Raw genomic sequence first — 27,963 nt, forward strand, 5'->3', positions numbered from 1 at the left:
ATGCCCACTCCACAACAGCCACAATCTCAATGCCACTACACGACAGCACATGCTCTAGGCATATGTGAATGCCCCGACGCACAGACGCATGGACTGCTTCATATGAGACCATCGAGGACTGTTGACACACTAGGCCTTGGTTACAGACCGAATAGACCGTAAATGTCCCAGCGTTGAACTGCCATCTGAACACGGTAAGATACAACAATTGTTGAAATAACCTACTACTGGTCTGTTTTGGAGACCATGCATGACCGACTGGCTATAGGCCTTCTTATTTGTGATAAAAATAGAGGTCAAGCCTTTTACTAATATGCCCAATATTTGCCTAAATGATCTGCTAGGCTATCACTTTAGGAAATAATTGTTGGATTGAAGAAAACCTTGCGCTTTAGAGCGCGCGGGACACTGCATGAGTAAAAGCCAAAATTCTGGTTACAATCCTGTAATAACGAGTTTATTACTGTGAGACAGATTACCGTTTTGAGGAACAAGAGCATTATCGAAGCAGAATGTTAAGGCTACAGAGTCATCATCGGTAGCCTATGAGTCGTAGCCAAGACAATGTGAGAAAAGCAAATCAGATTAGGTTATAATTAGGCTATATTTACGCGAGGTTGGCCTATTTTCTTACACCAATGAGTCCAGGCTATAATTCCACACTATTGTAATAGACTGTATCGCTGCAAACCTATCCTATTTCAATGTGTGTGTGTGATCGCGGATTGATTATTTGATTAAAATCTGAGTCAAGTTCATTCCGCCAGATGGAGAGAGCCGAGCCTAAACGAGCGCCTGTTTACCTCATGCTGACCCCTTCAACTCCGGTTGACTCTGCTCAAGAGCTGCACGGTAATGAGGGCGACCGGTTGATTATCTCGATTCTCAGTACAGACGCACGCGCCCTGCAGCGAAATGCTATGTGAAGGATGGTGGCCTTTGAGATAATATACATGAAGGCTAGCCTAGCTATTATATAAAAAAGGAAAAGATAGTCTAATAGTATTTATATTCTGAGATCATGCATGCATGTATTTACAGAAAATGTTGCTCCTCTCTTAAATAGGGATAATACCTTCATGCTCTTTAAATCAAACCAGATCCTCATAAACCGACCTCCATTTTCTCAAAATAATCCCTGGCCATGCAGGGAATGAATTAATCTCTCTTGTCTCTCAATTCAATTCAATTTCAATTTAAGTGCTTTACTGGCATGGGAAACGTATGTTAACATTACCAAAGCAAGTGAAGTAGATAGTAAACAAAAGTGAAATAAACAATAAAAATTAACAGTAAACATTACACTCAGAAGTTCCAAAATAATAAAGACATTTCAAATGTCATATTATGTATATATACAGTGTTGTAACAATGTGCAAGCACAAATGGGAAAATAAATCAACATAAATATGGGTTGTATTTACAATGGTGTTTGTTCTTCACTGGTTTCCTTTTCTTGTGGCAACAGGTCACAAATATTGCTGCTGTGATGGCATGCTGTGGTATTTCACCCAGTAGATAGTTTATCAAAGTTGGGTTTGTTTTCGAATTATTTGTGGATCTGTGTAATCTGAGGGAAATCTCTCTCGCTGTCTCTCTCTCTGATTCATATCATCTTTATTAGCATGAATGACAAGGCCACTGTTGCTAAAGCTCTGTCTCTCTCTCTGCGTGTGTGAGAGAGAGGTGGGAGAGATAGAGCAAGTTTAGAGGCCTACATTCTTTCAGTGACTGCCTATGACGAGTGGGTACGATGGGGGTGGGGGCTGAAAAACGTAGGGGGTGCCTTGAAATGCATAATTCCTGATTTGAGGGTCAATATAGACTCGGCGAGAGAGAGAGAGAGAGAGAGAGAGAGAGAGAGAGAGAGAGAGAGAGAGAGAGAGAGAGAGAGAGAGAGAGAGAGAGAGAGAGAGACGGGAAAAGATTGGGGGTCTCTTGAGGGTGGACCTGGCTTCTGCAACCGTCAGAGTCAGACATAGTGAGGAATGTTCATCCAGACATATGGTACAATCCAGTTTTAAAATACTAAACGTATATAGCCTAACCTTCGTCCAGTGTGATTATTTACGATAATAATGCGTTACTGAAGGAGGTCTGACGGAGTGTTCAATTTAATTCGGTGAACTCTGTGGGTCTGCGCCTTTGGAGAATTGCGGATTAGGTGACACAGCGACTCTGGACACCGATCTAACACACACACACACACCAGGATGACCGTGGAACTGTGGTCTCCAGGTCCGAAACAGAACAGCGCATGAGGTACACAGACCCGAAGTGTGTGTGAGGAGTGTTTGAGTGAATGTGTGCGGCTGGATGTAGTGTTGTTTAGTCTCAGCAGATTGGCTTTAGACGGCTGTCTCCATGTCTTCACTGTTCGGGTCCAGAGTTGATGTAGAGTGCAGACCTGGGTTCAAATACTTTGAAATTAATTGAAATACCCTAAAGACATTTCGAAGTAAGTATTTGGATAATTTTTCTTTGAAAATACATGTAGGCTAGTTGAATATTGGAATGTTTTTGGAAACACTTGGAAAGTATTTTCAAATACAAATATTGTATCCTATTTAAAAATACTGTAGTTTCGGCTTTTATAGGAATTTATTTGAAAATACTTTCAAATAATGTAAAATATAAGTAGCTGATTTGGCCATATTATTTGAAAATACTCAAATACACAGAAAATAAGTATTTAAATAACAAATAGGCCTGCTTAAAAACGCATGTATTTGAGCCCAGATCTAGTACAGTGAGAGGTGCAGTCAGGGATTTTACCAACAATAAGCCAAACTGGACCTCTCTTCGGTAGTCTAGAAACACTGTTTGGATTTAGTGTCACTGGAAATGTTATTGTCAATAATTTATCGAAAACAAAACAATGTTTTACCAGTGGGCCCTGATCTTTCACAGCTTATAATAATAGCATCCTTATATAACCGTCCATCTATTAGCTTACTTATAGCATATTTAATCACTAGTAGGATATTGTTACGCGTTATTATTAAGGATAGGCTACATTATTTATAGACCTACTTAATTAAAGCTTCATTATTATGATCAGTAAACCTATTCCTATTATTGTTATCTTATTATTAATTATGACTGTTATTCGATTATTATGATGATGATGATGATGATGATGATGATGATGATTGTTATTATTATTATTGTTATTATTACATGTTGTTAAATATGCACACACTGTGACATAGCCATAATATTATTTTAAATAATAGATTTATAATAGATTAAGCCACAAAGCCTTAGCCTACTGATATTAAACTAGCCTACATGTTGCAGGTGGCTATCTAAATCAGAATAATATACATTTAATTGACTATCTAAATACACATTTAAATGACTATTAAAATATATATTTTAATTATGCTTATTTTTCTTAATTTGTTTCATTTGATTATCTAGACCATTTATGCATGAGCCTATTTCTTTAGGCCCTACATTTAAAAAAATGCACAACACAGTTTATTTTGTAATATAGTTTTAGTTTGAATTGCATTATTATTTTGTCATATTTTCTGTGAAATGAGACTGAGGTGTGTATTGAATTCAAGTCATTATTATCAGCTCTATTATCCCAGGCCTAATAGGCTAAAAATAAAGTATTAACATACTGTATATTAGGCTTATCAGATAATAGTGTGTGTGTGTGTGTGTGTGTCTATCCCGTCAGTGTGTCCCTTGGTGTCAGGTAGTGTTTGTCATGGCTAACGGTGGAGACCCGTTCGCCATCCCAGAGCGCATGGACACAGACACGGACTCACCGAAAGAGACCAAACCGGAGAATCACACTTGCTCCAGCTCTCCACTGTCACCGGAGACCACGTGCACACAGCAGGTAACTTCCCGTGTGTGTGTGTCTGTGTGTGTAAATGTTGAATTTGTCAAAACATGAAAACGATGCACTTTTATTTATTTTTAAATTGTGGGTGATCACGATTTATGCATGATTGTCTCTACTAAAGCGAAATGGAAAAATAATTGTTGAAAATAATGTAATTAGATTAATAATCTATAGTAGGCCCATAGCCTATTGAAGAGAAAAAAATGAAAATACTCTGAATAATATAGGCAACTAATTTAAACGATTATTCCCCCAATATAATAACAAAAGTCGGCGAAGTAGTGCATGTCATGTCAAAGCAGAAACAGACAGACGATTTTAGGAACTCAGGAGCTAAATATGACCTAGATTTGGTTTCTAAACAGTCGGTTGGTTACCAAAACATGCCCAGAGCAACACTGACTGACTATCTGGTTAAATCTGTGTCAAATCCCGTTAGTAAAAATATCGTGGTTCTCGTATACATTTGAAACCTTCAGTAGCCTATTTAACTGTGTAGGCCTATGCAGCATCTAATAAACAGGCTTGCTGTTATTAATATTAATATAGGACCTAACGTATTGTCATTTTAATCAAACCGTTCCAATAATACAACAGTCTCATTAAGATCAAATTAAATGTTATTGGCCAGACTGTATAGGCTTAGGTTTGTTTAAAAAACTGTTTTTACAATGTTCAATGGAATTTATTTAGGCCTATCGGTAGGATATTCATGCAAGGATGGATCGGGACATTGGTTTAAATATTTAGTATATATATCTCTTACCTCATCTGTTCTCTATTCTCAGGGGATGGAAGGAATAAAATTCTACCTGCACGAGCGCGAGCTGTGGGAGAAGTTCCACGAGGTCGGAACAGAGATGATCATCACTAAAGCGGGAAGGTAAATGCGTGCTCCATATTTTCTTGCATTAGGTAAGAATTAAAAATCGTGTCCATTATAGGCTACAATTAAGCCTATAAACTAGCAAATATTGTTTTCTCTCTTAGGCTATAGGTTTTTTGAACTTCCGTTAATTAACACTGAACATTTAGGAAAACAAATATAATATCCACTAGGCCTAGACCTGTTAAACGTCACATTTTTGTGATTAGGCATAATGTTTGTAACGTTTGTATTTATAATTAGGCATATAACAAGTAGGATATTGTCCGGGTACACATTTTCACAAAACATCATTTTCTCATTAGCCTAATAAATTATTGGCGGTGGCTGTGAATATGGAGTTTTCGCACTCGCCCCGCGAGGCATTTTTTCTTGCTGCTCACATTTCACTTCCCTTCACGTTTCTCTCTTTACTCACCCTCTTCTGAACGAACCATGATGATGTAGCCTCCCACTGGGCACAAACTGGTTGGTTGAATCAACGTAGCTAGTAACTTGTCAATATATTGTGACGTGGGATGTACGAGGAAAATACATTGGATTTGAAAAAAGTAATCAATGTAAACTGTTGTTTGGAGGGTGAAATTTCATCCACCAATTTTCAACATAGACAAACCTTGTATAAAATATGTTCAATTTGTGCATTTGAAACAACTTTAGATCTTCAACTTACAGTGAGCTCCAAAAGTATACAGTAAAATCAATGGTGTACATTTAACTCTGAAAGTGTTAAACATACACTATGTTCAGTGAACATATGAGTCACATTGAACTGGTGTTAAACTAACACTTTTGAAAGTGTTAAAGATTTAACTATGTTACAGTGTTCCCAATTCAACTCTTAAAGTGTTCAAATTAACTTGATTGTGGTGTTTGCATAGCTCTACTGTAGAGTAATATGCAGCACCTACAGCGTAAAACATAACACTTGATTTAGAGTAAACTGGACTCACTTTGCTTAGTGCTGACGCTGCTACACTTTCTCAGTGTAAGAAATTAACACCTGTAGTGTTACAGGAAATAATTTGTAGGTGTTGTTTTAACACTGTATGGTGTAACGCCTAATTTGCATATTTCCCAGGGTGCCTTTTCTTTTTTTGAGTGAATTGTAGAGTTTCCACCCATGACTGTATTTGTTAGTGACAGAGACATGGTTATTGAATTCTTTAATTTTAAAGGCCTGTGGCTTTCACCAAGTGAGTACCTAGTCGAATGCTATCATTAAAATTAAACTCTATGACAATACAATACATATATCATAAGGCCTTACTTTGATGGCCTAGTTTTACCCTTACACAGTGGTGTTAGGAAACTCCTGGTTTACAGGCCACATCAGGCCTGCAAGTCACATTATGCTGGCTTGCAAAGTGATGTGTAATTCCTATTGGAATCCAGCCAGAGTTAGGATATTCAACAGTTTGAATATTTATTCACCAGCAACCTGCATTCAGAATTACTTTCAGGGTTAGGAAATTTGATAAGAAGACTACCTAAACCATTTAAACTGGAACAACCATTTAGGTGACAGGTGCAATAAATCTTACTAATTGATTGTATTAGTTTAGAAAAATGTATGTTATTTATCTTTGTGGAGCATACGATTAATCAATCAATCAATCAAAACCAAAAGCAAAAACACAGATATTAAAAACAATCCTAAAATATCAACCGCAGTAGAGCATGCTTGGAAATATGATAATGATAAGCGTGGTTCTGGTTATTAACACCAAAGCTGGGGGTTCTTTTACACCAAAAGTATTGGGACAAATTCACTTATATCATTTAGCAGACGCTCTTATCCAGAGCGACTTACAGTTTTTTTTAAATACTGGCCCCCCGTGGGAGTCGAACCCACAACCCTGGCGTTGCAAACGCCATGCTCTAACAACTGAGCTACCTCCCTGCCGGCCATTCCCTCCCCTACCCTAGACGACGCTGGGCCAATTGTGCGCCGCCCCATTGGTCTCCCGGTTGCGGCCGGCTATGACAGAGCCTGGATTAGAACCAGGGTCTCTAGCGGCACAGCTAGCACTGCGATGCAGTGCCTTAGACCACTGCGCCACTCGGGAGTATTTATTTAATATACAGTGGGGAGAACAAGTATTTGATATACTGCCGATTTTGCAGGTTTTCCTACTTACAAAGCATGTAGAGGTCTGTAATTTTTATCATAGGTACACTTCAACTGTGAGAGACGGAATCTAAAACAAAAATCCAGAAAATCACATTGTATGATTTTTAAGTAATTAATTTGCATTTTATTGCATGACATAAGTATTTGATCACCTACCAACCAGTAAGAATTCCGGCTCTCACAGACCTGTTAGTTTTTCTTTAAGAAGCCCTCCTGTTCTCCACTCATTACCTGTATTAACTGCACCTGTTTGAACTCGTTACCTGTATAAAATACACCTGTCCACACACTCAATCAAACAGACTCCAACCTCTCCACAATGGCCAAGACCAGAGCGCTGTATAAGGATATCAGGGTTAAAATTGTAGACCTGCACAAGGCTGGGATGGGCTACAGGACAATAGGCAAGCAGCTTGGTGAGAAGGCAACAACTGTTGGCGCAATTATTAGAAAATGGAAGAAGTTCAAGATGACGGTCAATCACCCTCGGTCTGGGGCTCCATGCAAGATCTCACCTCATGGGGCATCAATGATCATGAGGAAGGTGAGTGATCAGCCCAGAACTACACGGCAGGACCTGGTCAATGACCTGAAGAGAGCTGGGACCACAGTCTCAAAGAAAACCATTAGTAACACACTACGCCGTCATGGATTAAAATCATGCAGCGCACGCAAGGTCCCCCTGCTCAAGCCAGCGCATGTCCAGGCCCGTCTGAAGTTTGCCAATGACCATCTGGATGATCCAGAGGAGGAATGGGAGAAGGTCATGTGGTCTGAGACAAAAATAGAGCTTTTTGGTCTAAACTCCACTCGCCGTGTTTGGAGGAAGAAGAAGGATGAGTACAACCCCAAGAACACCATCCCAACCGTGAAGCATGGAGGTGGAAAAATCATTCTTTGGGGATGCTTTTCTGCAAAGGGGACAGGACGACTGCACCGTATTGAGGGGAGGATGGAAGGGGCCATGTATCGTGAGATCTTGGCCAACAACCTCTCTCCCTCAGTAAGAGCATTGAAGATGGGTCGTGGCTGGGTCTTCCAGCATGACAACGACCCGAAACACACAGCCAGGGCAACTAAGGAGTGGCTCCGTAAGAAGCATCTCAAGGTCCTGGAGTGGCCTAGCCAGCCTCCAGACCTGAACCCAATAGAAAATCTTTGGAGGGAGCTGAAAGTCCGTATTGCCCAGCGACAACCCCGAAACCTGAAGGATCTGGAGAAGGTCTGTATGGAGGAGTGGGCCAAAATCCCTGCTGCAGTGTGTGCAAACCTGGTCAAGACCTACAGGAAATGTATGATCTCTGTAATTGCAAACAAAGGTTTCTGTACCAAATATTAAGTTCTGCTTTTCTGATGTATCAAATACTTATGTCATGCAATAAAATGCAAATTAATTACTTAAAAATCATACAATGTGATTTTCTGGATTTTTGTTTTAGATTCCGTCTCTCACAGTTGAAGTGTACCTATGATAAACATTACAGACCTCTACATGCTTTGTAAGTAGGAAAACCTGCAAAATCGGCAGTGTATCAAATACTTGTTCTCCCCACTGTATGTATTAAAGTAGTCAAAAGTTTAGTATTTGGTCCCATATTCCTAGCACGCAATGATTCCATCAAGCTTGTGACTCTACAAACTTGTTGGATGCATTTGCTGTTTGTTTTGGTTGTGTTTCAGATTATTTTTGTGCCCAATAGAAATTAACGGTCAATACTGTTTTGTGTCATTTTGGAGTCACTTTTATTGTAAATGAGAATATAATATGTTTCAAAACACTTCTACATTAATATGGATGCTACCAGGATGATGGATAAACCTGAATGAATCGTGAATATTGATGAGTGAGAAAGTTACAGATGCATGACTACTTTAATACACATCCATATAAGTTAATTTGTCCCAGTACTTTTTGTCCCTTTTGGAGCTCACCATCAGATAAAAACAATAGGCTGAGCAGCACCTCCTACTGGAGAGATGCTCTTTCTACAGCTATTCATTTGGTTTCTCATCCAGGGTTTTAACCAAGCCCTGCTTAGCTTTGATATTTGTCACTGACTAATACCAATGTGCTATCGTGAGAATGGTTATTGAGAGATCTCTTAATAACAAAATTCACTATAGCTATCGAAGTCATTCCAAATGGTAGGTTTAACAGAGCAAATGACATTTAACCATACTTTAGAAATCATAGATCATCAATTATACTATTTAGGCCTATATAGCATTTGCAAAGTCATCAACGGCTATGTTTCAATTCAACCCAGGGTTCACTAAAAATAGACAATACATACAGTGCCCTCAGAGTATTCATACCCCTCGACTTTTTCCACATTTTGTTGTTTTACAAAGTGGGATTAAAATGGATTTAATTGTCATTTTTTGTCAACGATCGACACAAAATACTCCGTAATTTCAAAGTGGAAGATAAAAATAAATAATAAAACACTCATGTATTTTGATTAGATAAGTATTCAACCCCCTGAGTCAATACATGTTAGAAGCACCTTTGGCAGCAATTACAGCTGGGAGTCTTTCTGGGTAAGTCTCTTAAGAGCTTTGCAAACCTGGATTGTTCAATATTTGCCCATTATTCTTTTCAAAATTCTTCAAGCTCTGTCAAGTTAGTTGTTGATCATTGCTAGACAGCCATTTTCAAGTCTTGCCATATATTTTTCAGCCAATTTAAGTCAAAACTGTAACTAGGCTACTCAGGAACATTCAATGCCGTCTTGGTAAGTAGTATATTTGACCTTGTATTTTAGGTTATTTTCCTGCTGAAAAGTAGATTTGTCTCCCAGTGTCTGTTGGAAAGCAAACTGAACCAGGCTTTCCTCTAGGACTTTGCCTGTGCTTAGCTCTATTCCTTTGATTTTTTATCCTAAAAAAACTCACTAGTCCTTGCCAATGACAAGCATACCCATAACATGATGCAGCCACCACGATGTTTGAAAATATAAAGAGTAGTACTCAGTGATGTGTTGTGTTGGATTTGCCCCAAACATAATGCTTTGTATTCAGGACAAAGAGTGTATTTATTTTCCACATTTTTTGCAGTATTACTTTAGTGCCTTATTGCAAACAGGATGCATGTTTTGTAATAGTTTTATATTCCAAAATACATTTAGGATAGTATTGTGGAGTAGCTACACTGTTGGTGATCCATCCTCAGTTTTCTCCTATCACAGCCATTTAACTCTGTAACTGGTTTAAAATCACCATTGGGCTCATTGTGAAATCCCTGAGCGGTTTCCTTCCTCTCCATCAACTGAGTTAGGAAGGACACCTGTATTTCTGTAGTAACTGGGTGTATTAATACACCATCCAAAGTGTGAAACAAATCATGTTAAACACCATTATTGCACACAGTTACACAGTATTAATTTGTAAAAATGTCTAAAAACATAATTTTACTTTGACATTATGGGGTATTGTGTGTAGATCAGTGACACAACATCTAAAGAAAGGTTAATCCATTATAAATGTAGGCTGTAACACAATAAAATGTGGAAAAAGTCAAGGGGTGTGAATACTTTCTAAAGGCACTGTATAGGCCTAGGGTTTCAAGCTTTGGTTGATTTCAAATTTAATCTTCAAGTTAATCATTGGATTCAAGTCTCCATCTTAACCAAAAATCAAGGCTAAAGAATAGGACTAAATCAAACTTTATTTAAAGTGCATTTAAAGTTTGATTAGATTAGACTGAGTCCTATTACATTTTACATTTTAGTCATTTAGCAGACGCTCTTATCCAGAGCGACTTACAGTTAGTGAATACCTTTTTTATTTTTTTATTTTAATTTTAATACTGCCCCCCCCCCGTGGGAATCGAACCCACAACCCTGACGTTGCAAACGCCATGCTCTATCAACTGAGCTACGTCCCTGCCGGCCATTCCCTCCCCTACCCTGGACGACGCTGGGCCAATTGTGCGCCGCCCATGAGTCTCCCGGTCTATTATTTAACTTAGATATTTGGTTGAGGTTGAGACGTCTATATCAATTATTCATTTCTAGACAATCTGGATATTGAATTGTGTCAACGTAACCAAATATCAACATTTGAAGGAGATGTATCTTCTGCTTGGATAGTTCCATCTGTGCCACTGACTTTGTTTAATTCCAGGTTGTCTACAAATTCATAATTGATATGTTGGATTCACTTCTGCATCTCAACCAAAAATCTGTTAAACAATCAAATTTTAAATACACTTTAAATAAAGTTTGATTTGATTTAGTACTATTATTTAACTTTGATTCTTTGTTGAGATGGAGATGTGAATCCAATTGATCAATTAATAATTTGTAGACAAACTGGAATTAAAGCCAGACTAAATCAGTGGCACAAAAGATACATCTCCTTCAAATGTTGATATTTGGTTGCGTTGACAACAAAACAATTCAATATCACTTTTGTAATACAATAAATAGCCTATTAACTTGTCGACAAGTTAACAAATGATACTAAATGTTGGATTCACATCTCCAACTAAACCTAAAATAAACTTTAAAGAATAGGATTAAGGCTGTGGCTCAGATGAAACTATCCAAGCATTCGATATCCTTTAAATGTTGATATTTGGTTGTGTTGTCAATAGCCTAAAGTTAAGGCTATTTTGGAAACTAATGTAACAGTATTTATTCAACCTTAAAATGGCCACATTTTGAGGTTAGCCTACTGTAACTATAAATGTATTTTTATGTCATCTTAGAAAGCGTGCATGTTCAAGATAGCATGCAAAGGTTGTAGGTCTGTGCAAATCTTTACAATTGCTATAATAAATCGTGCTTATGCTTAACATCCTATTGAGGCATGGAATGCAATAGTTAGAACATGTCGACCATATCCTTTGTGTACAACATGAAGTTTGTAGGCTACACCAGACAAAGTTGTTAATCGCGGATTAAGGAGGGGGAAGCGGCAGCAGAGCAGTGGGCAGCAGCTACGCAGGCACCGGAGTGGGCAGCAGTTACGTAAAAAAAATTCCTGCACATTGTCACGCCCTGGCTCTGGGGACACTGTTATGTTGAGCCAGGGTGTGTAATTCTATGTTTGTATTTCTATGTTGGCCTGAGTGACTCCCAATCAGAGGCAACGAGTGTCAGCTGGTTGTCTCTGATTGGGAGCCATATTTAAACTGTCTATCTTTCCCTTTTGTGTTTGTGGTTTCTTGTTCGGATTTGGTTTGTGTATGACCATTGACTGTCACGTCATCGTTTTGTTGTTTTGATCGTGTGATCATCAAATTAAATAAATATGTTCACATTCAACGCTGCGCCTTGGTCCTCATCTCTCACCGACGATTGTGACAGAAGAAACCACCAAAACCGGACCAAGCAGCGTGTCCAGGAGCCATCGCTAGCAGATCTCCGTGGCAACCTTGACTGGGTCAAGCCTAGTGAGGAGCAGAGAGGGTGGACTTGGGAACAGTTGAGGAAGAGCTTCGACTGGGTCAAGCCCATTGAGGAGCTGAATAGCGGGAGTTGGAGACAGAAGAGCGAGAGTTGGGCGAGAACGATAGAGGCCTGGCCCACGGGGAGGAGAGACCCCCAGAACATTTTTAGGGGGGGGCTCACGACGTCGGGGCAGCAGGAGGCCGCGATAGAGCGGTCCAGCGGGTTAGCAGAGGAGGCCGCCAGGTTACGGGGGCCACTGGTCGAAGAGGGGATGGAAGGTGGAGAGGCACGGCGAGAGGTACTGGGGTGTGTTACCAGTCCGGTCCGGCCCGTTCCAGATCCCGATGTAGGGCCAGTGGTGTGTGTCCCCAGTACGGTCCGGTCTGTTCCTGCTCCCCGCACCAAGTCTGTGGTGCGTTTCGTCAGCCCTGTCCGGCCCGTTCCTGCTCTCCGCACCAAGTCTGTGGTGCGCGTCGCCAGCCCAGTCCGGCCCATTCCTGCTCCCCGCACCAAGTCTGTGGTGCGTTTGCGCCAGCCCTGTCCGGCCCGTTCCTGCTCTCCGCACCAAGTCTGTGGTGCGCGTCGCCAGCCCAGTCCGGCCCATTCCTGCTCCCCGCACCAAGTCTGTGGTGTGTTTCGTCAGCCCGGCTCGGCCCGTTCCTGCTCCCCGCACCAAGTCTACGGTGCGTGTCGCCAGCTCGGCCCGGACTGCTCCCCGCACCAAGTCAGTGGTGCGTTTCGTCAGCCCTGTCCGGCCCGCTCCTGCTCCCCACACCAAGCCAGTGGTGTGCGTCGTCAGTCCAGCACGGCCCGTGCCTGTTCCCCACACCAAGCCAGTGGTGTGCGTCGTCGGTCCGGCACGGCCCGTGCCTGTTCCACTGGTGCCTGGTCCGGCACCGGTCAGATGCGTTACGCCGGAGCTAGAGCAATCCGCTCCATCAGTGTGCAGTCCAGCTCCGGCCAGCGGGGCCAGACCGGACCAGGGGTACTTTGGGGGGTTGGAGAGGGAGTGGGGATCAGGCCCGGCGCCGGATCCGCCGCCAAGGCGGAGTGCCCACCCGGTCCCTCCCCTGTGGTATTTAGTTGGCGCGGTCGGAGTCCGCGCCTTTAGGGGGGGGTACTGTCACGCCCTGGCTCTGGGGACACTGTTATGTTGAGCCAGGGTGTGTAATTCTATGTTTGTATTTCTATGTTGGCCAGAGTGACTCCCAATCAGAGGCAACGAGTGTCAGCTGGTTGTCTCTGATTGGGAGCCATATTTAAACTGTCTATCTTTCCCTTTTGTGTTTGTGGTTTCTTGTTCGGATTTGGTTTGTGTATGACCATTGACTGTCACGTCATCGTTTTGTTGTTTTGATCGTGTGATCATCAAATTAAATAAATATGTTCACATTCAACGCTGCGCCTTGGTCCTCATCTCTCACCGACGATCGTGACACACATGTGCAGAAATTTCAGTATCTTTAGCCACAGCAAATTGGGCCTCCAGAAAATCCGGAACCGCAGCCACTCTGTAAATTATTTTGATGTTTAGGGTTTTGATTTTGCTCACAACTGTAGCAATGGTTGCTATGCCTCAGTGATAGACTACTGATATTGCTATGATGCTGACTGCCTGTGTTGTTGCTGTCTTGCCAGGCGGATGTTCCCCTGCTACAAGGTGAAGGTGACGGGCCTCAGCCCTAAAGCCAAGTACATCCTCCTCATGGATATCGTGCCAGCGGATGACCACCGCTACAAGTTTGCGGATAATAAATGGTAAGCTAGCTACATATCAAAACTTTGTATATTTAAATAGCCTACAGTATGTGTTTTGAGCTGATAAAAATAAATAATAAAACAGTATATATTTTAACAGCATTATAGAGAGCGAAACATAACAACACAGAGCAGGGACGTGGATGTTTAGGCCTGCTAACACGCTGCCGTGATGTCACAGTCCCACTCAGTGCCCTGTGCTCTGTGGCCTAGTTTCCTGCCCCTGACCGCCGGTTCAGTCTCAGTACCATGGGTTCATGTGGCGGGCAGATTAAAGGCGAGGTTTCACTGAGGTTAGCACCAGGCTGCAGGGGAGATCTAAAGCCGCGTTCACATCGTGTCGGAAACTCAAACTCAGACATTTCTGATTTGCTTACTCATTGTAGAAAGATCTTACCCGAGTTTCCCTCTTGGGAAGTATCAGATACAACCAATACGAAGCTCTACGCAAATAACTTACGTTCCCTTTAACTAGGAGGTCCCAGGTTTCCGACATGACATGAACGCTGCATAAACTCTCTCGTGCTGCGTGAGTCTCATCCTCTCCCTGGTCACGTGATGAAGCCCGGTGGTGCCCTTAAGGACACATCATTCATCTGATACAATAGAAGGCGGGCGCTCCATTTTCAGTCATATGTTTAGACAAGGGACGATGTTAATGCCTAATGTGAACGTTGTTATGCATGGGTAGATTATTTGTTTGTAAATATCAGCGGTGGTCTGTCATTTCCCTGTCATATTTGACAGAAGTGGAATAACTTCAGTGAACATGTTTGCCAGCTCGGTCCAGTTGACAGATTCCAATTTAAGGAGTCATACACACGAAAACAACACACACACACGTCATAGGCTATTGTCTTTAAAGTGACAAGGTTGGGATCAATTCCTTTTCAATTCAGGAAGTACACTGAAATTCAATGAGGAAAATTTGGAATTGGAATTTGGTTTAGTTTCTGAATTGACTGGAATTTAAATGAAATTGACCCCAATCCTGTAAAGTGAACCAGAAAATGTTGCATGTTTGAAATATACTGAACAGAAATATAAACGCAACATGCAACAATTTCAACAATTTTACTGAGTTACAGTTCATATAAGGAAATCAGTCAATTTAAATAAATTCATTAGGCCCTAATCTATGGACTTCACATGACTGGGCAGGGGCGCAGCCATGGGTGGGTCTGGGAGGGCATAGGCCCACCCACTTGGGAGCCAGGCCCACCCACTGGGGAGCCAGGCCCAGCCAATCAGAATACGTTTTTCCCCACAAAAGGGCTTTATTACAGAGAAATACTCCTCAGTTTCATCAGCTGTCCGGGTGGCTGGTCTCAGATGATCCCGCAGGTGAAGAAGCCGGATGTGGAGGTCCTGGGGTGTCATGGTTACACGTGGTCTGCGGTTGTGAGGCCAGTTGGACGTACTGCCAAATTCTCTAAAATGACGTTGGAGGCGGCTTACGGTAGAGAAATTAACATTAAATGATCTGGCAACAGCTCTGGTGGACATTCCTGCAGTCAGCATGCCAATTGCACGCTCCCTAAAAACTTGAGACATCTGTGGCATTGTGTTGTATGACAAAACTGCACATTCTATAGTGCCATTTTATTGTCCCCAGCACAAGGTGCACCTGTGTAATGATCATGCTGTTTAATCAGCTTCTTGATATGCCACACCAGTCAGGTGGATGGATTATCTTGGCAAAGGAGAAATGCTCACTAACAGGGATGTAAACAAATTTCTGCACAAAATTTGAGAGAAACAATTTTTTTGTGCTTATGGAAAATTTCGGGGATCTTTTATTTCAGCTCATGAAACATAGGACCAACACTTTACATGTTGCATTTATATTTTTGTTCAGTATAGATCAGATTAGTTGATAGTCCTACAAAGACAATAGCTTTCGGAAATACAGTACCAGTCAAAAGTTTGGACACACCTCCTTCAAGACTGTTGGAAAAGTATTCCTCATGAAGCTGGTTGAGAGAGTGCCAAGAGTGTGCAAAGCTGTCATCAAGGCAAAGGGTGGCTACTTTGAAGAATCTCAAATATGAAATATATTTTGATTTGTTTAACACTTTTTTGGTTACTACATGATTCCATATGTGTTATTTCATAGTTTTGATGTCTTCACTATTATTCTACAATATAGAAAATAGTAAAAATAAAGAAAAACCTTTGAATGAGTAGGTGTGTCCAAACTTTTGACTGGTACTGTATGTTCCATGTGTATATTTTCACATGGTTGGGATTTACTTGTACCTCATCGCTCTGATTAACACCTGTATTGGTATTAACATATCCTGATGTAACAGACGAGGGCCAGCGGTGTCTCTTCGTTTAAAAAAAGCAGTTGAAGTGTGAGGAGGATGTTGGTCTAATAATAATAATAGATCATAATAGATATAGCCAGCAGCGCACCATGGCATGTCAGATCTGTGTGTCCCCTGTGCCAGTGTGACAGCACGAGGAACACAGTAGAGAGCATGGCCAGGTTAGACTGTGTGTGTGTGTGTGTGTGTGTGTGTGCGGGAGAGCGAGAGTGAGAAAGACACACAGTACGAGGGGCAGGAAAAAGGGCAGGGCTAACTGACTCTTACATCAGCATCCAATTGTGATTGATATTTGGTTGAGTGAATATTGTGTGTGTGTATGCGTCAGGTCTGTGATGGGGAAGGCGGAGCCGGCCATGCCAGGGAGGTTGTACGTCCATCCTGATTCTCCGGCCACCGGAAGCCACTGGACACGCCAGCTTGTCTCCTTCCAGAAACTCAAACTCACCAACAACCATCTGGACCCCTTCGGACACGTCAGTCCTCAACCTCTCTACCCTGTGTGTGTGTGTGTGTGTGTGTGTGTGAAGGGATAGTGCTGCTGTCTGCTGTGGTTCTGTTAGAACAGCGGTAACCTCAATAATGATGTTAGGTACGTTAAGGGTCATTAGCTCATCCATGCCTGGTAGGAACGTCACACCAATTAGGATTAGGCCTCTCGACGAACAAACACACACACGCGCGCACAAACACACACACACACTATTATCTGCTTTCTGCTAGGCCTATTATCTGTTAATACGTTATTATTACACACAGAGCATGGCTACCAGAGATGGAGCAAAGTCACTGACACGACAAACATACGCACAGTGCATTGGTACATAAAGACACGCATTTGGAAATAAACAACTTAGCTTCAGCATAGCATGCGTCCAGACACAATGGCAAATGTATGGATAGGTCTATTGAATATATCCTCCTACAAGTGGGATGGAGCTAGAGCATTGGTTTATGTATCTGTTTTTGTTGTATTACAGATCATATTAAACTCCATGCATAAATACCAGCCCCGCCTCCATATCGTCAAAGCAGACGAATACAACAGGTTTGGTTCCAAGAACACCGCCTTCTGCACGCACGTGTTCTCAGAGACCGCCTTCATTGCCGTGACATCATACCAGAACCACAAGGTACCGAAACACTGAACACACAAAATAATTATGATTTTTCTTTTTCAAAAAGTCAAATTTTGTATTCGGGTAGAGAGGTTGAGGACTGACGTGTCCGAAGGGGTCCAAAATATCTTATTTTATCAGATATTTCAGGATTCTTTTTTCATAGATAAAGTAAAATTGTCCAGGTCCTGTTGTGCAGGCCAGAGTTGTCTTATGGGTATATTGTTTTGTGTTAGCCATGTGAATCAGTGCATCACTGTTCTCATTTCAGCATGTCCAGTTTGATTACGTCACAGTGTTTACGCGTCACAGGGCAGCTCTGACCTGTTCCTTTCCTTTGATCATATCTGTTATGGTTCCAGCACCATAGAGAAATCGCTCTCACAGGTAACTACTAAAATAAAGGAAACACTTGAGTAAATGAGGGATACAAAGAATATTGAAAGCAGGTGCTTTCACACAGGTGTGGTTCCTGAGTTAATTAAGCAATGAACATCCCATCATGCTTAGGGTCATGTATAGAAATGCCCAGTTGCCCAATATTTTGGCTACCATGGCTAGAAGAAGAGATCTCACTGACTTTGAAAGAGGGGTCTCAAATGAGCATAGGGGGGTTTAAATGGTGTGTGTGTAGGTGTGTCAATCACCAGATTTCAACCCAATTGAACACTTATGAGAGTTTCTGGAGTGGTGCCTGAGACAGCGTTTTCCACCAACATCAACAAAACACCAAATGATAGCATTTCTCATGAAAGAATGGTGTTGCATCCCTCCAATAGCATTCCAGACACTTGTAGAATCTATGCCAAGGCGCATTGAAGCTGTTCTGGCGGCTCGTGGTGGCCCAACGCCCTATTAAAATACTTTATGTTGGTGTTTCCTTTATTTTGGCAGTTACCTGTAGTTTCTCTCACTCTCTCTCTCTCTCCTCACTCACTCACTCAAACACACACACACACACACTGAAACACAAGTTCAAATTACAGTACCAGTCAAAAGTTTGGACACAGCTACTCATTCCAGGGTTTTTCTTTATTTTTACATTGTACAATAATAGTGAAGACATCAAAACTATGAAATAACACGTATGGAATCATGTAGTAACCAAGAAAGTGTTAAACAAATCAAAATATATTTTAATTTTGAGATTCTTCAAAGTAGCCACCCTTTGCCTTGATGACAGCTTTGCACACTCTTGGCATTCTCTCAACCAGCTTCATGAGGTAGTCACCTGGAATGCATTTAAATGAACAGGTGTGCCTTCTTAAAAGTTAATTTGTGTAATTTCTATCCTTCTTAATGCGTTTGAGCCAATCAGTTGTGTTGTGACAAGGTAGGGGTGGTATACAGAAGATAGCCCTATTTGGTAAAAGACCAAGTCCATATTATGTCAAGAACAGTTCAAATAAGCAAAGAGAAATGACAGTCCATCATTACATTAAGACATGAAGGTCAGTCAATACGGAAAATGTCAAGAACTTTGAAAGTTTCTTCAAGTGCAGTCGCAAAAACCATCAAGCGCTATGATGAAACTGGCTCTCATGAGGACCGCCACAGGAAAGGAAGACCCAGAGTCACCTCTGCTGCAGAGGATAAGTTCATTAGAGTTACCAGACTCAGAAATTGCAGCCCAAATAAATGCTTCACAGAGTTCACGTAACAGACACATCTCAACATCAACTGTTCAGAGGAGACTGCGTGAATCAGTCCTTCATGGTCAAATTGCTGCAAAGAAACCACTACTAAAGGACACCAATAATAAGAAGAGACTTGCTTGGGCCAAGAAACACGAGCGGTGGAAATCTGTAGGTGAACGGATGATCTCCGCATGTGTGGATACCACCGTGAAGCATGGAGGAGGAGGTGTGATGGTGTGGGGGGGCTTTGCTGGTGACACTGTCAGTGATTTATTTAGAATTCAAGGCACACTTAACCAGCATGGCTACCAAAGCATTCTGCAGCAATACGCCATCCCATCTGGTTTGCGCTTAGTGGGACTATCATTTGTTTTTCAACAGGACATTGACCCAACACCCCTCCAGGCTGTGTAAGGGCTATTTGACCAAGAAGGAGAGTGATGAAGTGCTACTTTGAAGAATATAAAATATAAAATATATTTTGATTTGTTTAACACTTTTTTGGCTACTACATGATTCCATATGTATTATTTCATAGTTTTGATGTCTTCACTATTATTCTACAATGTATAAAATAGTAAAAATAAAGAAAAACCCTAGAAGGAGTAGGTGTGTCCAAACTTTTGACTGGTACTGTATGTGCAATACACAATTCTAAACTATTGAATTCAAATTGAATCCTGAACACAAATTCAAAATTGTTTAATTCAATTTATTTTTAGCATTTTTCCCCCTTTTTCAATCTTGTCTCATCGCTGCAACTCCACAACGGGTCAGGAGAGGCGAAGGTCAAGTCATGCGTCCTCCGAAACATGACCCGCCAAACCGCACTCCTTAACACCTGCACCAATGTGTTGGAGGAAACGCCGCTCAACTGACGATCGAAGTCAGCCCACCACAAGGAGTAGCTAGAGTGCGATGAGCCAAGTAAAGACCCCGCCAGCCAAACCCTCCCATAACCCGGACGACGCTGGGCCAATTGTGCGCCACTTTATGGGACTCCCTGTCACGGCCAGTTGTGACACAGCCTGGGATTGAACCCAGGTCTATAGTGACACCTCAAGCACTGACTTAGACCGCTGCGCCACTCAGGAGGCCAGTTTAATTCTATTTCTGTTGGCATTTATAGAGCTCTATAGTGAAAGCCCACGTGCACTGTGATAAACACATCACCACACCTAACAAGAAAAACACAAACCAACGGCAAGTTTCCCACCATGTCGTTGTCAATTAAAATACATATTTTTCACCCCAAATGTTCCAAGAACCACTATATTTGGCTTAAGGACTTTAAAGCTGGAATCCTTAGTGGTAAAACTGCTACGTTCATTTGGGATATTACAACAACAAAGAAGTTACTACAAACAACAAACATTGTTTAGTTTTTTCCCCTTCAAACATCATTGAATAGAACAGCAGAATATGCACTGCAATTTTTTTTTTACCACACTGCTCGACGCACCTCACCTCTGTTTTGTCCACAAAACAATAACAAAGGTGCTGGGGCGGACAGTGGCGCTGTTTTTCCTAATGCGGATTCCATCTTTAAACCTGCCGACTGTTTAGGGAAATCACACTGTGATTCTGCTGGTTCGAAATGAATACTTTCAGAACATGGTCAGTGTCTGTGGAATGTCCATGTTGTGTTCCAGAATCCCAGAATCGAGCAACTGTTCAGGTCCAGATTCAACATTTAGTTTCTCATGGATCAGTACAGTAACACACAGGACTGGGCAGGGTGTTTAGTGATCTAAGGCAGTGTGTTGTGTCCCTGTCAGATCACCCAGCTGAAGATAGAGAACAACCCGTTCGCTAAGGGCTTCAGAGGCAGTGATGACATGGAGCTGCACCGCATGGCTAAGATACAGGGGTGAGTACAGACTCCCTCCCTCTCTCTCTTTCTCTCTCCCACTCTCTCTCTCCTCGTCTCTCTCTCCCTCTCTCTCTCTCTCTCTCTCTGACTTTTGCTCCAGCCCGTCTGAAAGGGACAGTCTGTTTTGTGCATATTGTGTGAGGCAGTTTGAGGGTTAAGTCTCCTCTCAGATAGACTGTAACTTAGGAGGAGGAGGGGAGGAGAGCGGATGAGGAGAGGGGACTGGAGAGTTATTTCCTGAGTCACTGTACTGCTCTAGGTGAAGACTGAGGGATGTGAAAAGAAGAGAGGGAATGGACTGTGGTGTTAGGGAGACAGAGAGAGACGATGAGAGCAGAGAGAGAGAGATGAGGGAGAGAGGAGAGTGTATCTGAAGTGGCATGAGGCTGAGAGTTTATTTTTAGAGTAGTATATTATCTCTCAGCACAGTGTGTGTGTGTGTGTGTGCGTGCATGTGTGTGTGGGTGTGTCAGAGCAGGATGAGAGGTAGAGTGCCACAGACCACTGTCCCCTACATACCACTGAGGCCACCGAGAGGCCAGTGTACAAGAGAAAGAGAGTAGAGAAAATCTTTCTTTTACCAGAGGGGATATTTGCTGTACAGCAGGCAGTCAAAACTAGCAGAAAACATTTAGACATAAATAGAGTAGGGCCTACAGAGAACAATACAATGACATCATAACATGCAAGTGTATAATAGACAAATAATCATCAAACTGGGAGGGAGACTACAAAAAGAAAGCAATACTGAGTGTGAATTGAGGTTTTTGAATCATAAGGCATAGACACAAGTATGGAAATGTACAGTATATTGAAGAACAGGTGGAAGTAAATTTTTGTGTAATATTTTGGCAAGCAGCTTAGACAATATTTTCACATCTACATTAATTAGATTGTTTGGCCTAAAATATATTAATATATCTGCTCACTGGGCACACACTAGTTGAATCAATGTTCTTTCAACGTAATTTGTCAACGTATTGTGACGTGGAATCAATGTGGAAAATACATTGGATTTAAAAAGAATCATCAACCAGTACTGTTTTTATCTAATTTCAAACAGCATTATAAACATTGAAATTAGGGTAAAACTTCAACTTGAATACATTGACTTAACTTGACTAACAGATTCTTACATCAATCTAATTCCAACTATGTATACATTGAAATTGAGTTTAAAATTCCACATAGAAAAGTAAAAAATATTTTTCATCCTATATTCAATGAATGGTTGAAATTATGTTGCATTTTTTATTTAATTAGAAGTATTTTATTTGACCATGTTTCAATGTTGATAGTAAAATGTTATGTTTGAATCAACGTCATGCTATCAACCTAAATAAAGAGGTATATTGAAATATAATGTGAAGCCACAGTCCAACGATTTCTGCCTGAACAGTGACTTCTACTGGTATATGAGGGGTAATGCACTTCAGTGATAACAAGTCTACCATCCAGATGCCTACCTCTATGTACCCTGCTTAGCTTTGGAAACCAGCTGTGTACGTTTCAGCTGAGCTATCATGTCAACACATTTAGACATTGATCAGCTTCCATACTCATTTGCGTAGACGACCTAAATAACGTAACTCCTCTAACCCTTTTTACACAGGCTGTATGTGAAAGTACATTTGGAGTGAGGTTGAGTTTATGTAGGCTACATTGACATCTGATTTGCCCAACAAAGGACACCATAATTTCAACGTGTCGCTAGGTATTCAACAAAATGTGGAAATTTTCACGCAATTTAAACGTATACATATTTCTGATGATTATGTTGAAATTAGACTGATGTAACAACCTGTTAGTCAGGTTAAGTCAATATATTTAGGTTAAAGTTTTACCCTAATTTAAATGTTTATAATGCTGGTTGAAATTAGATGAAAACAATACTGGTTGATTACTTTTTTCAAATCCAATGTATTTTCCACATTGATTCCACGTCACAATATGTTGACAAATTACATTGAAGGTTGATTTAACCAGTGTGTGCCCAGTGGGTGGTAGTTGAGTTTTCTTAGTACTGGAGACCTGTCTCTTTACTGTGCTTGGACTAAAATATTATTTGAAATGTGTTGCAAATAATATATTGCTCCCCCTCTCTCTCTTGCTCTCTCTCTGTCTTTCAGTAAGGAGTATCCGGTTGTTCCTCGTAGCTCAGTGCGTCAGAGGGTGGGTCCTAGTGGGAGTCTGTTTGGGGGGAATGCGAGGGGGTTGGGTTTGCACCCCTATTCCTGTGAGAATGGGGTGAGCAGCACCACCCAGGACCTCCTCATCCCCCCTCCAGCCCCCTACACCCTCCCCCAACCAGACCCACACGAACACATGCACTGCAACAAGAGAAAAGGTACGCTATGCTGCATTTGTCCGATTACTGTCACTCTAGACACTGGAGCAGTTTGTATTGCCTCTTTGTCTCTGGCGTGTTTTGTTTCTATGATTGTCGTTGCTCGCGGAAGACCAGTCCCTTTTATAGTGTATTACTCAATCTTACACCTCTCTCTTTCTCTCTCTCACAGCGGATGATAGCTGTTCTACAGCAGAGAATCACCAGTACAGGAAGCCCTACATCGACAGTTCTCCCAGCAACGACGAGTCTTACTATCACCCGTCTGCTTACCCTCCTCCCCCTCTCCCTCCCACCGTCCATCCCCCTCCCCCTGGTCTCTCTGACTCCACCTACAGGTCAGAGGCGGGGCAGCGGCAGGCGTGTATGTTTGCTGGCTCAGAGTCCAGACTGGACAACCTCAGCTGTACATCATGGTCCTACAGCTGCCCTTTGACTCCTGACATGGCCCCCATGACCCCTACTGACCCCTACACAACCTTCCCCCACCAGCCCTACTCCTCCAGTCCCCAGAACGCTCAGCTGAGCCCCAGCCCACCCCTCAGAGAATACCACCGCTACCCCTCCTCCTCATCTCCTCCCCACTACCACACCCTTCACACACACGTCATGGGAGGGGTCCCAGAGTGGAGCGAGCCCACCTGATTGGACCACAGGTGTAGGGGAAAGGCTTGGGGTTCTATTTATGTGAGGTGTTGTTCTTTGATGTGTGAAGAGATTTCATTGGCCAGTTGTGTCTTTCCCTTGGATCGTCTGTGTGTTACGTTTAATTCCATCCCCCTCTGACTGGGACCGCTCTGGAAGGAACTGATGTTAGAGGAACTTGGTGGATAAGCACTCTCACTAGAGGGACAGAAAGAAAGATGATGCCATCAGCTAAAATGTTCCGAGCTTCATTCCTGAGACTGTTTTTAATACAGTATGTGACCTGTCTGTCACCCTGTCACCCTGTCCCCTGAAGAAGTGAGACTGTCTCTCTGTGGCCATGGTTCCCAGTTGGTTTGTGACCCACCGAAATCCCTGTGACCCAACAGACGAAACCATATTTCTAATCTTTGTAAGTGTCAGCTCAGCTCAGGGCTCCTGTGAGTTAATGTCGGCTGAGAGGGGCTGCGGTGGCCACAGGCAGAGCAGAAGAGAGATAAACTGTTAGTTTACACCAGGCTGCAGGGAGGAAGACCTGCACACACACACTCACAAACACAGAGATCTTGTTTAGAGGCAGCCGCCTGGCAGAAGAACTGTACACACTCCCATTGCATTTTGGCTATACGCACATCTCATCATCATGCAGCTGTCACTGCTGACCTCTCCTTTACCCCTGAACTGACCAAACAACACTCTCAGTTTCTCTGAACTGACCAATCAACACTCTCCATTTCTCTGAACTGACCAATCAATCAACACTCTCCTTTACCCCGAACTGACCAATAAACACTTGATCAACACTACATTTCTCTCTCTCTCTACCCCTCTCTCTCCGTCTGTGTTTCTAGCCCTCGCCCCTTTCAAGCCAGTAGAAGGGAGTCATATTATAGTCACAATGTAAAACATATTTTTGTTCCTACACATAGACATCATATGATTATTGTTCTTGTCTAGTTGTCGTTTTATTTTCCTTGAGAGTCAGTGGGTGCATTAGTTGGAACCAGGTGATGGCCTGGTGTTTTGCACTAACATAAGAAGAGTTCATATTGGTTCACAGAGGATCAGTACAGAAGCACTGTATGTGCAGAGCGAGAGTCATTCCTGTGTGTGTGTGTGTGTGTGCGCGCCAGCATGCGTGTGTTTGTGTGAAAGCAATGCGTTAAAAAGAGACGTCCTGTGATCATTTGAGAAGTGTTTGTACTTTATTGTATTGTTATTGTTTATAGTATTTATTGGCCTCGAGATATTGGCTGGTTTTGTTGTAAGATCGTGAAATGACACATTGTTGGTTGAATTGTTCAAGCTGTTTGTTTCTCATTGAAGTTAATTTTATTTGCTTTCCTCCATCCCATCTCCTGTCATTTCCTTTTGAATACAATATTTAACATGGTTGTAATAAATGGCTTATTACTTTTTCTGTTCTGATGTGTATATATGCACAAATGTATTTACAGAACTTAAATACATTTGAAGAGTATTTGGAATAACTCAATCTGTTGTCATGTTTATGTTCCTTCTGAAGAGACGTGCATCACATACATACACACACACACACACACACACACACACACACACACACACTAAGGCTGAGTAGGGAGTAGCTCCTACAGTGCAGGTTAAAGAACACTTCCAGTATGTGGTGAGCTGAGCTGTGTTGATAAAGGAGGTGAAGTTAAACAGAGTAGTCTAGTTCGAGTGCAGCTATGTGTGTGTGTTTTCTCTTATCTCTGACAGTTTGTTTGGCCTCTCCAGTCTCCTCCAGCTGTACCCCCTCACACAGATGACCTGCTGCCCAGAGAGGAGTGGGGTTGACTGGGCTGGAGCGGGCATCACCATGAGGAGTGTTGGTGATCCTCCATCTCACTCTCTGTCCCTCTCTCTTTCCTCTGCAGTGATTCTCGTTAAGGTGTCGTGTTTCTGCTCCTCAGTGGGGTTAAGGACTCCTCACACCTGCTCACAGCTCAGGGAAAGGATGAGACCGTTACAACACAAACAGACACTCAGACACACACAGTGTATGGTAGAGAAACATGTGCACTTGCGTGTGTGTGTGTCAGCTTGACTTTCCCCAGCTTTCTCTGCAAGACTTTGCCACAGCCAAAATGTAAACACACTCTTACTCTCTACGTCTCTCTCTCCCTCTTTCTCCCTCTCTCCCTCTTTCTCTCTCTGGGGTCGGGGTTAAGCACACAGCTCCTTTGAAGGTCCGTTCCTCCTTAACCCTTCCTCTCCTGTGTTAGAGAGTGCTGAAAGGAGGAGAGGGGGAGTGGAGAGGCCCCTGATCCATCTGTTACACAAACACAGTGGAGATGAATCACCCTATCACAAGCTCCTAGAGGAATGTTCAGTTACACTACCATAATAATACAACAGGGCTCTCCAGACAGAGATAAGAAACAACCAGATTATGAATGAGAAATGTCTCTCTGTAACTGTTGAGACTATCAAAGATTGTGTGTGTGTGCGTGTGTGCATGCTTGCGTGCATGTGTATATTGCAAAAGCTGAATGTTCAGTCTGGAGACTGAGATCAAAGAGCCTAAGTGGTGCTTATTGGTATCTCCAGCCAGGTCACCCATGATACAAGTCAGTATTCGACGTTCATCCATGTCTGAGGATGTCGGGAGATGATGTGGAAACCAGCCACTAGGGGCAACAGTGAGGACTGTTACCTTCAAGTAGATTTTGTGTTGTGGACGGGGAAGGCGGATGGGTGTAAGCATCTGCCTCTGATTCTAAAGGTTGCAAGTTTGAATCCAGCGATTTAGGAGATAATGCCTAAACTTAACCCTAACCTTTAATTCGGAGTTAATGCCTAATCTTAACCGTAAACACTTTGAAATTTGACGTTTCCAACAACTTCAACATTTTACATTTGAGAAGCATGGATTAAAGTCTAATTTTGACGTGAGACTGTGAGAGCTAGTTAGTTATCTTTCCCTGCCTCTTCCCTCTCTTCCTCGCTCCCTCTTTCTTCCCCTCTCCCCCTCTTCCCCTCCCTCTGTCCCTCTCTGTCTTCCCCTCTCCCCCTCCATTCCTCCTTCGTCCCTCTCTGTCTCCCCCTCTCCCCCTCCCTCTGTCCCTCTCTGTCTCCCCCCTCTCCCCCTCCCTCTGTCCCTCTCTGTCTTCCCCCTCTCCCCCTCCCTCTGTCCCTCTCTGTCTTCCCCTCTTCCCCTCCCTCTTTCCCTCTCTGTCTCCCCCTCTCCCCCTCCCTCTGTCCCTCTGTCTTCCCCCTCTTCCCCTCTCTCTGTCCCTCTGTCTTCCCCCTCTCCCCCTCCCTCTGTCCCTCTCTGTCTCCCCCTCTCCCCCTCCCTCTGTCCCTCTGTCTTCCCCTCTTCCCCTCTCTCTGTCCCTCTCTTTCTTCCCCTCTCCTCCTCCTTCCTTCCCTCTCTTTCTTCCCCTCTCCCTCTACCTCCTTCCTTGGTTTTGGTTTTAGACAAGTATTAGATCTAATTATAATCTGACATAAATATCTGCAGTTTTACCCATCCTCTTTAAGAACACAGGCATTTGTGCGATGTTCGGTCCTTAATGACATCATTTGGGGGAAATAAGTCATTAGAAATGGAGTGTAATTGAAAAAACTGATTATGTTCCACTTACAGCAGTAGGTCCTAGGAGTCAGTCACTTACAGAAGTAGAGTGGTCTGATGTTCGTCTAGCTCTAGCATCTAACTCAGGCTCTGTGGATCTCTCTCCTGTAAGTGTTTAAAACATAGAATTAGCATGGATCGAGCTTAGGAGAAACAGGTGCGTTACAGTAAGGCTGAAACAAAAGTAACTGCTCATAAGTAACTTGTATCTGCCAACAGTTAACTAGGCTACATTAGCTAGCTAGTAGCTATACACACATTTTTCAGTTAGTCACTACAGCTGCTGCATGCAACAATGATAGCCTACTTACAGTACCATGACCGCAGCAGTTCCACATCATTTGACCCAACATTCCAAACGATATGTATCAAATATGGTACA

At 42.4% G+C, this 27,963-nt stretch overlaps 1 protein-coding gene across 4 annotated transcripts; it reads left to right on the forward strand.

Moving 5' to 3' along the window:
• On the forward strand, positions 1 to 25,403 carry LOC121584921 (T-box transcription factor TBX5). 4 transcript variants are annotated; one of them, XM_041901176.2, is made up of 10 exons: positions 1 to 194; positions 2,152 to 2,262; positions 3,692 to 3,856; positions 4,651 to 4,745; positions 13,917 to 14,036; positions 16,695 to 16,842; positions 17,347 to 17,499; positions 20,900 to 20,991; positions 23,124 to 23,341; positions 23,514 to 25,403. In XM_041901176.2, exons 3-10 carry the CDS (start codon positions 3,722 to 3,724, stop codon positions 23,984 to 23,986), a joined length of 1,434 nt encoding a protein of 477 aa, XP_041757110.2. In that variant the 5' UTR covers positions 1 to 194; positions 2,152 to 2,262; positions 3,692 to 3,721; the 3' UTR covers positions 23,987 to 25,403. The 4 variants fall into 4 exon arrangements, with proteins under 4 accessions (XP_041757110.2, XP_041757111.2, XP_041757112.2 ...); XM_041901177.2 differs by having other exon boundaries at positions 2,165 to 2,262; XM_041901178.2 differs by lacking the exon at positions 2,152 to 2,262.
• Positions 25,404 to 27,963: the final 2,560 nt, after the last annotated feature.

Source organism: Coregonus clupeaformis, chromosome 16 (assembly GCF_020615455.1).
Source record: "Coregonus clupeaformis isolate EN_2021a chromosome 16, ASM2061545v1, whole genome shotgun sequence".
NCBI classification, from domain to species: domain Eukaryota; kingdom Metazoa; phylum Chordata; class Actinopteri; order Salmoniformes; family Salmonidae; genus Coregonus; species Coregonus clupeaformis.